General features: G+C 33.7%; 1 protein-coding gene across 6 annotated transcripts in view; it reads left to right on the top strand.

Moving 5' to 3' along the window:
- The window catches only part of DENND4A (DENN domain containing 4A), a 134,207-nt gene that overhangs the window by 79,202 nt on the left and 42,223 nt on the right, over positions 1 to 12,782 (top strand). For all 6 annotated transcript variants that reach the window (XM_061180166.1, XM_061180165.1, XM_061180169.1 and 3 more), the window contains 2 exons: positions 9,670 to 9,803; positions 12,274 to 12,409. In XM_061180166.1, the coding sequence (XP_061036149.1) occupies positions 9,670 to 9,803; positions 12,274 to 12,409 (270 nt within the window). The remainder of the gene's footprint in view (positions 1 to 9,669; positions 9,804 to 12,273; positions 12,410 to 12,782) is intronic.

The following is a 12,782-nucleotide window of genomic DNA, read 5'->3' on the forward strand; positions in this document are numbered from 1 at the left end:
AGAGTCTAAGCAAGGCTTAGGACAGTGTCCCCACTGGGTAGGCCCAGCAAATGGGGTATCATAGTTTAATCTGGATGAGGGAGATGTCAGCCTGGTGGGGCAGAGGGTTGGTCTGGAAGGAGTTGTCAAAGCCAAATTAGGGTGAAGGAGTCATATGCGTGGAGGAGGAGTGGTGTTGGAGATGGGAGATTGTTACATATGGAGGGATTGATCAAATTAATAAGTGCCAAATGTGTCTTATAAAAATGATTTTCATCATGCAAGATGTATGGAAAAACACTGCGTTGGGAATCAGGAGAACTTTGATCTCAGCGTTCCTACTTGTGACTTTAGTCAAGTCATTTAGTCTTTCTGTGTTGTTTTCTTATGTACGTTTTAAAAGTATTGTGAGGAGAGATCATTATAACTGCATATTTCACAGTGTTCAGAGTAGTGTTGTATGAACTATAAAGTAGGAAAATTTATAACGATTTTTATATTTTTCTGGTTTTTATTACAGTTTATAGATTAGTAGTTAATTTGGTTTTATTACTGCATGACGTAGAAATGTTCAACTTTTGAATGACTTACACATATGAAGAACAGGAACAAGTTCACAGCCTTGTGGAGGAATTTACATTTTCCTTCAAATTGGAACACCTGAGGGATGATTGATGTGGAGAAATACTGTTTCTGGTGCTGATAGAGAGTTAACAAGCTAAGATGCCCAGAAATATCCACCCTAGTCCTTGAAATGCTTTAGAATAAGGAAAAGATGGATATATGTCAGTATTTGCTTAGAACTCATAATTCATTTTCCCACAGAAACACTGATATATGTGGTGATTAGCTGTAGTTCAGATGGTACATGGCTACAGTGTTGTGCTAGAAATATGTATTAAATTTCTTTTTGGTGGATTGATATTCTAACCACCTTTTAGGACATTTTTTAAAGTCCAAATTTATTGTAGTATAATATACAAACAATAAATGCACCTTTGAAGTGTGTATTTTGATAAGTTTTGGCAAATATAGATTTCCATGTAACCATGACTCCAAAACATAGAACATTTCTATCACCCTAGAAAGGATATTGTTTTGAGGGGAAATTCATTTTCTGTATTTTGAATAACCTATTTGTAGACAGACTTTTTTTAATTTTTATTTTTTAAAAAATATTTATTGGACTTCCCTGGTGGTGCAGTGGTTAAGAATCCGCCTGCCAATGCAGGGTACACGGGTTCCCACATGCCACAGAGCAACTAATCCCATGCGCCACAACTACTGAGCCTGCGCTCTAGGGCCCAGGAGCCACAACTACTGAGCCCGCGAGCTATAGCTACTGAAGCCTGCGCGCCTAGAACCTGTGCTCCGCAACAAGAGAAGCCACCGCAATGAGAAGCCCGCGCACTGCAACGAAGAATAGCCCCCGCTCGACACAACTAGAGAAAGCCGGCATGCAGCAACAAAGACCCAACACAGCCAAAAATAAATAAATAAATAATTTTTTAAAAATTTATTTATTTATCTGGCTGCACCGGGTCTTAGTTGCGGCACACGGGATCTTCATTGCCACGTGCGGGAGCTTCGTTGCGGCATGCGGGATCTAGTTCCCTGAACAGGGATTGAACCCAGGCCCCCTGCATTGGGAGCACAAAGTCTTAACGGCTGGACCACCAGGGAAGTCCCTATAGACAGACTTTTAGAACTTTGCCTTTTTGTAAGTTGAGTTCTGCCTGTATAAAGCTTTGAAATCTTGTTTATTTTGAGAATTAATATTATAGCTCCTTGATAGTTTTGTCTTCATTGCAGCATTTACTAAGAACATGGTTTTCAGTATTTTAATCAAATTTTTAAGTTTGCCTTATTTGGTGCTTATAAAGTTAAATATTAATAGAATAAGTAAATAGAAAGGTGTGCTTTAAATAGAAAAGGTGTACAATGAATAGAAGAGTATGCTTTAAAGAATAATTTCTCTAAATCCCTTTTTACAGGAATAATTGTGTTAGTTTTTGTAAATAAAAATGATGTTTCTGACCAGCATGTACCTTGAAGGTTTTTCCTCTATCGTGCTGGACTTCCACTGGTCATCTGTATGTACTCACTGAGCTGCCATTGTGAACAGTGGCATGTATTTGGGTAACAGTTGTTCCTTGTGCCAAGTCAACTGAATCATAAGGGACCAAATTAGTGACAGGGTTTTGCTAATAACATGCTTTAGCCAATAGATTTATTAATCCATATAGGAATACTGAATTAGTTGGAAGAATCCAATTAACAGTGCAGAAGAGAGAAATCTTGTATTGTTCCGTTTTACTTTTTGCTCATTTTATGTGTCTTGTTTTCACAAGTTTGTGTTTCAGCTAAGAACTCATATAATACTATCACATGGTTTAAAAAATACTCACTAATATTGTAAGACATACATGACATAATTTGGCAAGGTACTTAGGGTATCATGTTCTAAGGAGGATATTTTATTACTGATAATTACTATATTATATTGTCTAGGATTTTCTGAAAATAGGTCACCTGTTATTTAGTTGATAAGAGTCAAAATGTGAGGCGTGACTGCAGTGATTGCTTAAAGAATATAAATTCTGAGAACTCTCAAAAAAGAAACAATCCAGTTAAATGTGTAATTATTGTTTCTAGGCAGATTGTTTTCCTAAAATGCTATTTACCCATTCGAAGTCTAGATTCAACAAAATATCACTTATATATAATGGATTAATGTTATACTTAAAGATTTTGATGATTACTAAGAAAATCAAAACTGAAAATAAACTCACTAAAACATAGTTACTTGTATTTGCTTTATTATAATTCAAGGAACTGTTTTATTAGAGAAAATAACAAAATGTAACAAAATCCAAAATATATCTTTTTTTTAGTTAAAAATGATCTTATTTTATTTGTGATGTCATAAAATATTTCTTAATCTTCATATATAGTGAGAGTAGAGGTTAATTGTATTCCTAGTATTATTAAGGAGAACTCTCTGAAATAATAAATAATTACACAGTGCTGTTACTACTTTTCATATTTTAATACCACAGTTTAAGTGCATTCAGCACAGCAAGTCAGTGCTTACTTTTAATCTGTAAACGGTTTTTGAATATCAGTAATACTTTTAAAATAGACATTCATGTGGGGTTATTCCTTAGTTGAGTGACTTTGAGCTTAATTTTTTAAGTGAACAGATCCCCTTACCTCTGGCAGTTTAGCTATGAAAAGTAAATAGTATTAGATGTGCATTAAGTGCTTAAGATTGAGCAGAATCCATGACTAAGATTGAACAGAAATTGGATATATTCCTCTTTTGATCTTAGCCTGTCCAAACAGAAAACATTTGACCAACTTTTAAAAAGCTGGAGTGAGTAATCCTGAATAGGAGTAAGAAAAACAATGTATGAAAATTATTTGAGTTTCATTTATGACTAATTTAAGAACCATGTGTTCTTGTTCTTCATATGATTGTATTTTAAATCCTTACAATCTGTTCCTATAGGATGCAGCTTAACTAAAAGCAGTTTTGTGCAACAAATAGCCTGGTAAGGTTTTTCTTGGTTTCCCAAGCATTCCTCTGCAGTGTTTTCTGAGCATTTTAATGTCTTGTGAAAAAATATGAAGAGAATATGAAAATTATTTTAATTTTATCCTGCCATGGGTGTTGGATTTCTTTTTTCTCCCAATAGAGACAGATGTCACTGTGCTTTCCAAAAGACAGAAATGCCCAACTGTTAAATGGAGGATTTATTACATGGCTGTTTTTGTAATGTTGAAATGAGATTTTATTGGTAGACAAGCTAGGGGAAATATCTTTTACCAAGGTACTGAATTTACAGAACACAATTGTAATATTGTAGTAGACTTTACGATACTTAGAATTAGAGTAGTTGTCCACGTCCACAGATTTTTTTCTATGCGAACAAAGACACAGGTCTGACAGGGAGAAGCTGATAAATAAATAAAAATTTAAAAGCACCTGGTGCTCACAGACAAGTAGTTCTCTTATAATGTTCCATTATGGAGACCAGAGTAGTTTCCAGCTTCCTTTCTAATGACCTTGGGTATTTGTTGGACCAGAATAACCTTTTTATTCTAGTCCATCTCTTCTACTTCATTATCATTGCTGCCCTTATAATTACATTAACCCCATTTCATCTGCATAAAAATGTTTGTGTATAAAGCTTCTCATTTGCTCTTGGGTTGTCCATGGATACCATATCCTACTAGGGATACCAGTGATTTTGAGTTATCATTGACATGTTCCTAATGTTGTTTTGTAAAGTAACAGGAAGTGTGGAAAATAAAAGGGAGGAAAAACTCCATAAGCCCAGTACCCTAATATCCACTTTACATTTACTTTCAACGTTTTTACATAATTATAGTATACTTCCTAATTTTTTACCTAACCAGATCTTATAAACATTTTTTATATGCTGCCAAATCTCTAAAAAGTAAAACATAGCCTAGTTTAAAAAGTCAAATGATTTTACAAGGCTTAGGTCACATTTTTCCCCACCCCTAGTTTCTTTTTTTTTTTTTTTAATTTTTATTGGTGTATAGTTGATTTACAATGTTGTGTTAGTTTCAGGTGTGCAGCAGAGTGAATCAGTTATACATATATCCACTCTTTTTTTTTTTTTTAAGATTCTTTCCCATGTAGGCCATTACAGAGTATTGAGTGGAGTTTCTGTGCTATACAGCAGGTTCCTGTTAGTTATCTATTTTATATATAGTAGTGTGTATATGTCAGTTGCAATCTCCCAATTTATCCCTCCCCACCCCCTTATCCCATGGTAACCATAAGTTTTTTTTCTACATCCGTGCCTCTACTTATGTTTTGTAAATAAGTTCATTTGTACCCTTTTTTATGATTCCACATAGAAGCGATATCATAGGATATTTGTCTTCCTCAGTCTGACTTACTTCACTCAGAATGACAATCTCTAGGTCCATCCATGTTGCTGCAAATGGAATTATTTTGTTCTTTTTTTTATGGCTGAGTGATACTCCATTGTATCTATGTACCACATCTTCTTTATCCATTCCTCTGTTGATGGACATTTAGGTTGCTTCCATGTCCTGGCTATTGTAAATAGTGCTGCAATGAACAATGGAGTGTATGTATCTTTTTGAATTATGGTTTTCTCCGGGTATATGCCCAGGAGTGGGATTGCTGGGTCATATGGTAGTTCTGTTTCCCACCCCTAGTTTCTGTTCCCAAAGGTAAGCACTTTCTCTTTCAGCCATTTCATCAGTCATTTTCCTTAAGATTTCCAAATAATGTGTTGTTATTGCTGCTTATTGTTTTATATATTATCTATTAATGTCATATTTACCACCATCACCGAAATTCTCCCAATGTAGTTGGTCAGATGGTTGTTCAATGTTAATATTTTTATCACTGTATATAATCACAGGTAGGCCATATATATATTGTAGTTAAATTTCCTTTTATGTATGGACTTTTGTTTTCCCTGAAGTTAATAATTGCTATATTTCTTGTTTTGTGTGTATTATTAATTCATCTCCAAACTCTTCTATGAAGGTAAAAAATCTAAAATCTCTCAATTTTTCTAATATATTAAGTAATCTATCCGTTTGTTGGTTTTTTTTGGTTTTTTTCTTAAATTCTTGCTGGAGCTTTCCATCTTTGTGTTCCAGTCTGAACTGACTGCTTTCTAGTCTGTCATTCTGGGATTTTCCTTCACCATCATCTTGGAATTATACTGACCTCTCTCCGGATTTGTATCCCCTGCTTTCTGACTTCAATAACTTCTTTTTTGGTTTATTTCCTTGTTATGGTGAATCACAGCTTTCAGTAGTTTAGTGAGAAAGAGTACATGGGAGATACATTTTTTGATGCCCTGCCTGTTTGCAAATTTCATTATTCTGCCTTAATACTTGAATGCTAATTTGGTCGGATGTAAAATCAAGTCATTACTGCATTGTCTTCTGGATTGTTATTGTTGAGAATAACATCTAGTCTAACAGTATCTTGATTTCTGATCTTCTGTGCCTAATCTCTTTTTCTGTCTGGAAGCATTTAAGATCCCTGATATTCTGAAATCACAAGGATATGCCTGGTGTCAGCCTTCTTTTCTTCTCTGAGTTGGACACTTGTAGGCCCTTTTAATCTATGGACTCATGGCCTTCAAATTGTGGGGAATTTTCTTGCATTTTTTTCTTTCTTTTTCTTTCCTCCACTTTCTCTGTTCTCTTGTTCTGAAATACATATTTGTATATTGGCCCTCCTGGCCTGATCTGCTTAATTTTCTTTTTTTCTTTATTTTTTTTCCCCATCCCATTTTCTGCCTCTCTGTCATTCATCTCCACTTTCTGGGAGATTTCTTCAATTTTATCTTTCATCCATTATAGTATACTTTTTACCTCTGCTATCATGTTTGTAATTTCCATAGCTCCTTTTCATTCTCTGAATGTTCCTTTCTTTGTAAATATTTATTTTTATTTTATTTATTTATTTATTTGGTTGCACCAGGTCTTAGTTGTGGCAGGTGGGCTCCTTAGTTGTGGCAGGCGGGCTCCTTAGTTGCGGCATGCATGTGGGATCTAGTTCCCTGACCAGGGATTGAACCCAGGCCCCCTGCATTGGGAGCGCAGAGTCTTAACCACTTAACCAGGGAAGTCCCTGAATGCTCCTTTCTTATAGCATCTTCTTGTTTCATGGGTGTAGGCTTATTCATTTTAGTTATTTTGAAGGTTTTTTTCCCCCTTGCATTGTCTCTGCTTCTTCTAAATACCTTTTAATATTTGTTTACTTTATTCTATTTCAAGTTATTGGTTTTTTGTGTGATCTTTGGTTGGTATTCGTTGTCAAGTGTGAGGCACATAGAACTCATTAGAGCTCCTTCTGGGAGGGTGGGGCTTGGAGCTTCCTTAGGTATGAGACTGATGATCATAAAGGAACTCAACTATTTCATTAGAGTCCCTATTTGATCAGTGTCTGTAGTTCTTTTCTTCTAGGCTACGTAGTTTCCCCAGGAGGTATCTCCAGTCTCAAGCCTGGAGTACATAAGCCTGACTGCAAGTATTCTCAGAGCTGAGTGGGGAAGGTAACTAAGATTTTCCACTTGTTGTAACATGTAGGCTTTTACTCACTTCACCTGTTTTTATTAACCTTCTTCATCTTCCTCAGCTCTGCCCAGCGTCCTCAAGTCTAAAGTCCCTCTGGTTCTTCACTCAGAAAGACCCAACCTAGTCTTATGCCATGTTGGGGAGAGGTAGTGGCCTAACTATACTGGGTTGGGCAAGGGATCTAGGAGTTCTTAAATGCAGGATTTAACTAATTCTCCCAATTCAACCCCACTTGACCTCCCATCTTCAGGGGCATCATGCTTTTCATTCCTGACCTTTCTGGTGCTCCGTAGAGCAAAATGGCTGACTATTTGGGTGTTCTCCTCTATCCCCTCACCAGTGCCAGATATGTGGCTTTCAGCTTTCACAGGTCTCATCAATCTACTTTGCAGCTTCTAAAATGTTTTGAACTCAGCTCTGCTGTTGTCTTCTCTCCAGTTCATTTTGTCGTTCTCGTTGTTTTTTAATCTCCTTACTCTCATTTTGGTGAGATTTCAGGAAGGATTGAAGGTAAATTGTTGTGTTTAATTTGTCTTGTTCAACCAGGAGTCTGCATAACCTTCGCTCTTTTCATTTTGAATGATTGTATATTTCATCTATGTATCATCCTTTATTCATTTACCTATTTTTTGACATGCAGATGACTTCCAATTTATTGCTATTGCAGTCCTGCAAAAAAAACATCTTTCATACTGATAGCTTTTTTTCATGTTAGGTTATTTTCTTAGAACTTATTCTAAGAAAGAATAACGTTTAAACACATCTTGCTTTCTAAAAAAGACTGTACCAGTTTTGAGTACCAGCAGGGTTTGTGATTATCCAACTTACTATATTTGTTGTATCATTGCTAGTTTTACCGTATTAAAGTCTTTTTGACAGGCTAAAAAGAAAGGCACCTTCTTTTATACTGATTAACTTTCAAATATCCTTCAACAGAATTGAAATAAGTGCTTATTCTAAAAGCAATATAGTCTGCCTTGTTTAAATTTTTATTCTGAGCATTTATTACTTTTGTAATTTTTAAAAAGCAAATAAAAATAATATTCATTATTTTTAATTGGAAAGCAAATAACAATATAAAGAAAATTAATTGCCAGTAATACCATCACCCATAGGTAACATTTTGATAACAGATGTGTATGCACATCTGTGTGTATGAGAGAAAGTGTGCACACTCAGAAATATATCTATATAACAGATATATGCACACTCTTAAGAAAATTAGAAGCACACTCTGTGTGTGTGTGTATACACACACACACATTTATATTATTTAGTAGTCTGATTTTTTCATTTATCATTATTTTGTGAACATTTTCTCCTGTCATTAATTATAATTCTGAAACACGCCTTAATTGTTGTCTAAAATGTCTGGATACACTATTAAAAACATTCTTTAATACTAGAGATTACAGCATGTAATGCTGTGAAATTATAAACAACAATTTATAAAAGAAGACTGTGAATGTATCAACTCTTCCTAAAAGTTAGAAAAACTTTAAAGCTGTCCCTGTCCTTTTTTGGTATACTCTGCCCTAAATCCTTATCTTAAGATTTAACTTGTTAATAATTCTTGTTTTCCCATTTATTCCTGGCTGGTATGTGACATTAATTCTGTCTAACCTGGAAAAGTTCTGTGGGTTATATTTTGTCATGTGTTTGACATCTGGTTTAAATTAATGTCAGTGTTGTGCTCTTTAGTTTATGAGTGCCTTTTGGGAAGTTTAGATTCTATGAAGTTTTTATTTTTTATGACTATTACCTTACCATAGAGTATCTAGGGGAAATAGTACTACTAAAATGCTTTAAATATTGATGTGACTAGAATTTAATTCAAATGTGCTTCTACATATGCTGGAAGAACTTAGGGAAATTCGTTATATTTAGTAGAAATCAAAGACAGAACCCAGTATTCTCAACACACACACACATACGTTTTAATATTATTATATGTTAATATAATAATATTTTTTAAAATAATATTTCTTGAATAAATTTTCATTATTCAAAATGCAAAAATAACATTAAAAGGTATATATTGGGAAATCTGGTCCTGTCCCATTCTTGTCCACTCCCTTCATCTCCTCTTAGCCAAATAGATAATTACTTTTTTTTTTTTTTTTTTTCTATTTTTGGCCGCGCTGCTGTGTGGCATGCAGGATCTTAGTTCCCGACCAGGGATCGAACCTGCGCCCCCTGCAGTGGAAGCGCAGCGTCCTAACCACTGGACCGCCAGGGAAGTCCCTTTTTTTTTTTTTTAAGTATTCCTTTATGTGACTACAAGCAAAAAATGAATATGTGTTCTTATTTTTCCCTCTTTTTTTTTTTTAATTTAAAAAAATTTTTCCCTCTTTCTTACTTAAAAGATAGTATACTATATACAATGTCCTGCATCTTATTGTTTTCACTTAATTATCCTGGAGAGCTTTATATAGTGCTACGTAGAGAACTTGCTCATTCTTTTTTTTAAAAAAAATAGTTCCTTAGTATCCAGTTGTGTAAATGGTTTATTTAACCATTCCCCTATAGACAAACACTTGTCTGGCGAATGTATTTTTTTAATGTATGTTTTTTAAACTCCTTCAGGTGGATATGGACAAGAGTGGTGAAGTGCGACTCATAGAACTGGATGAATCTTTCAAAAGTGAACATACTGTTTTTGTAACACCACCTGAGATCCCCCATCTACCCAATGGTGAAGAACCCCCTTTACAGTACAGGTATTCAAGAGGCAGAATGTTTGAGATTGAAAGAGAGAAGCAATCCATCATCTGTGACGTAGCTTTCTAAGGACTGTGGTATTTTCAAAAATCCAAACTTTACAGATCCCTAATTTTTAGGTGGTAAGCAAGCTTATCCCACATCCATTACTAAGTTTTGAGGTATAAAAAGAAAAAACATATAATTTTGCATTCTATAGACTTAAGAAGCTCTCTATATCTGCATAAGTATATGTTCTCATAAACGTTGATTAAGAAGTTAGGGCCCACCGCACCAAAATGCAGCACTTTTATTACAGAATTTTTATTTTTGTTTCTTCCTAAGGCTGGTTTCCTCACTTTCATCCCCTCCCCCAACACAGGCTGGTTAATGTAACCTTGGTTTACAAAAGGATTATCAACTATACTTCAATTTTTTAAAAAAGGATTAAATCTAATTTAGAGTCGATATTTGTGGCCTTGATTTGGATGATATGATTTTTTAGGCTTTTAATTTTTCCATGAGTTTTATAAAGTCAAGGAAATTCAGAACTATTGGGATTGGTCATTGTTAATTTAGGAAATTTGGTCAGGTACTGTGCTAAGTGCTTGGTATAGACTTGAATGATCCACTGGTCTCGTTTTCAAGTCTAGTGGGAAAGAGAAAAACTCTGAGCGCAGTGATAGGGTTATGATAGAGGTAGATTTATTATACATCTATATATCTAGATAATGTATTTATATATATACACACAGATATATATTATATATAACATTTGTTATAACTAGAGATAGTTTCTAGTATACCATTAAAATGGCATTTCCTTTTAGATTTTTTAAATTCTTCAATAATAATTTCTTATTTAAAGATTCTAAAACCATTTCACATCTATTATTCATTAAGTCACAGTTTGTTATTTTCATTGAAAAGGGATTTTTCAGGACATCCTCATTTATAACTTGGATTGAATTCTTTTTACAGATGAAAAAGTGGTGTAACAGATGTTTGTGAATGTTGATTAATTCATAAGCCACCTGATTCCTACCCTTAATTTTTATATATTGATGATATTGCTTATATCAATTTTTAGAAGTCTGCCTTTTCTCAAAGACATTTAAAATATTTCTCATAATTTCTCTTTCTTCTTTCTCTTTCTAAACAAGATCTCATTTCTTTTATCTCTTTCGTACATTATATACTTCTAAGACTTCTTTTGGTATATTTCACTAATACAGTTTGTTTTTCTTTTTGTGGTTTGGTTTTAACTTTTTAATTTAAAATTTACCTTTAGATTTAGTCCTTTAATAAGAAAATTACTTAGCTTAAAAAGTTCCCATTTTTTAAAGAATCTTAAGTCATTTTTTTTTCCTTGGGACTACTAATATAATTTTGGTGTAATCATACCCATCATTGGAAAAAACCTTAAGTGTCTTTAATGGGCACAGTGGATCCTGTTAGCAGGAGGTAACTCATATACTTACATTGTCTGTATAAAATGATAAGACAATAAGTTTCCATAAGATACACAGAATGGTCTTATTATCACACCATGTACATACAGTGAATTTTCTTAGGGGACATAGTTTTCCTGAGCTTCATTGCTATTTTATTCCTACTTAACATTCAGTCATTACTAATATTTTCTTATTCTACTGGATTTTCCTATAATAATGTATAATAGATATAGTTTATCTTTTATTATAGTTAGTTTTCTTCTTAGTAATTAAAACTATTTATATGCCTTTAAGAATATTCTAAAGTAGGGTAAGTTTTCTCCTCAGGGGCTTCTTCTGTCGTTTTAGCATGTCTTTTTCCCAGCTGCTGCTACCTTTTAAATGCCCCAAACACTCTGCTCTAGCACCCAAATTAGGCCCACCTCCTCACAGAGTTGCCTATTCTAATCTTTGTTCCTCTTCTCCAACCTCTTCAATTTTCTTTCTCATAAATGAGGCCCTGAATCAGCTTACCTAACCAGATAAATCCATTCATGATAATGTAATAGGTTGTCCTGGTTGACTTATGTTATTTGCATTTTTTTAAGAGGAAGGTTCTACAGTAATATGTTAATCCAAACAATGATATTAATAACTGTCCTGTGTGAAAGAGTATTGATTTGGTGGGCCTTTTACCCGTATTATCTGATATGTTTGCTATTTATTTACATGAATACTAACTTACAAAGTTTTTTTGAGTTACTTTGGAGTTTGGTGTCAAGTTCAGCAAAATTTAAATGTATTTCACTTTTTTCCCTCCAAAATATATACTTGAATCTGTATTTGGCTATTACATTTTTATTATTATAGTAAGAAAAGCAATATTAGCGTGAATATTTGTTGATTATATATATCATAGTCTGATGGAGAAAGATAGTTAAAATAAGTTAATAAGTTAAAATAAGTTAAGTTATTGGTCATAATTTTTTTTTAGCTTGTAACCAGTATGATCATCTATGTGTGCTTGAGATTTTTTTTTTTTTCTTTTCAAAAACAGCTATAATGGATTTCCAGTTCTTAGGAACAATTTATTTGAGAGACCTGAAGGATTTCTACAAACACAAAAGAGCAAATTGCCTTCAAAATCAAGTAGTCCTAGTAGCCCTTCTCCCATGTTCAGAAGGACAAAACAGGTGCTTTGATGATTTTGTATTCTTCATGTAATCAAGTATTAGAACAAAAATAAATTTGACACTCTTCCTCCCTTAATATACTTTACTACCCCATATATAACTATTAGTAGATCATTTATGCTCCCTGAAGCATTCTGAAGAAAATTTAGAGTAATCTGACTTCAAAAAATTAACCAGTTCTCTTGTCCTAGAACATTATTTTACATATTGTATAATACAGATTAAAGCAGAGACTTGAATATATATTAATTATAGACAGATTTTGTTAGGGAAACATTGTAAAAGCATGTGAGTTGTACTTGTTCAGCCTTCAGTTAAGGATAAGGATGCTTAAGTGTGCAAATTTATTAATAAGGTCCTTGCATTTTTTCTA

This window comes from Eubalaena glacialis, chromosome 2 (genome assembly GCF_028564815.1).
Source record: "Eubalaena glacialis isolate mEubGla1 chromosome 2, mEubGla1.1.hap2.+ XY, whole genome shotgun sequence".
Classification (NCBI taxonomy): Eukaryota; Metazoa; Chordata; class Mammalia; order Artiodactyla; family Balaenidae; genus Eubalaena; species Eubalaena glacialis.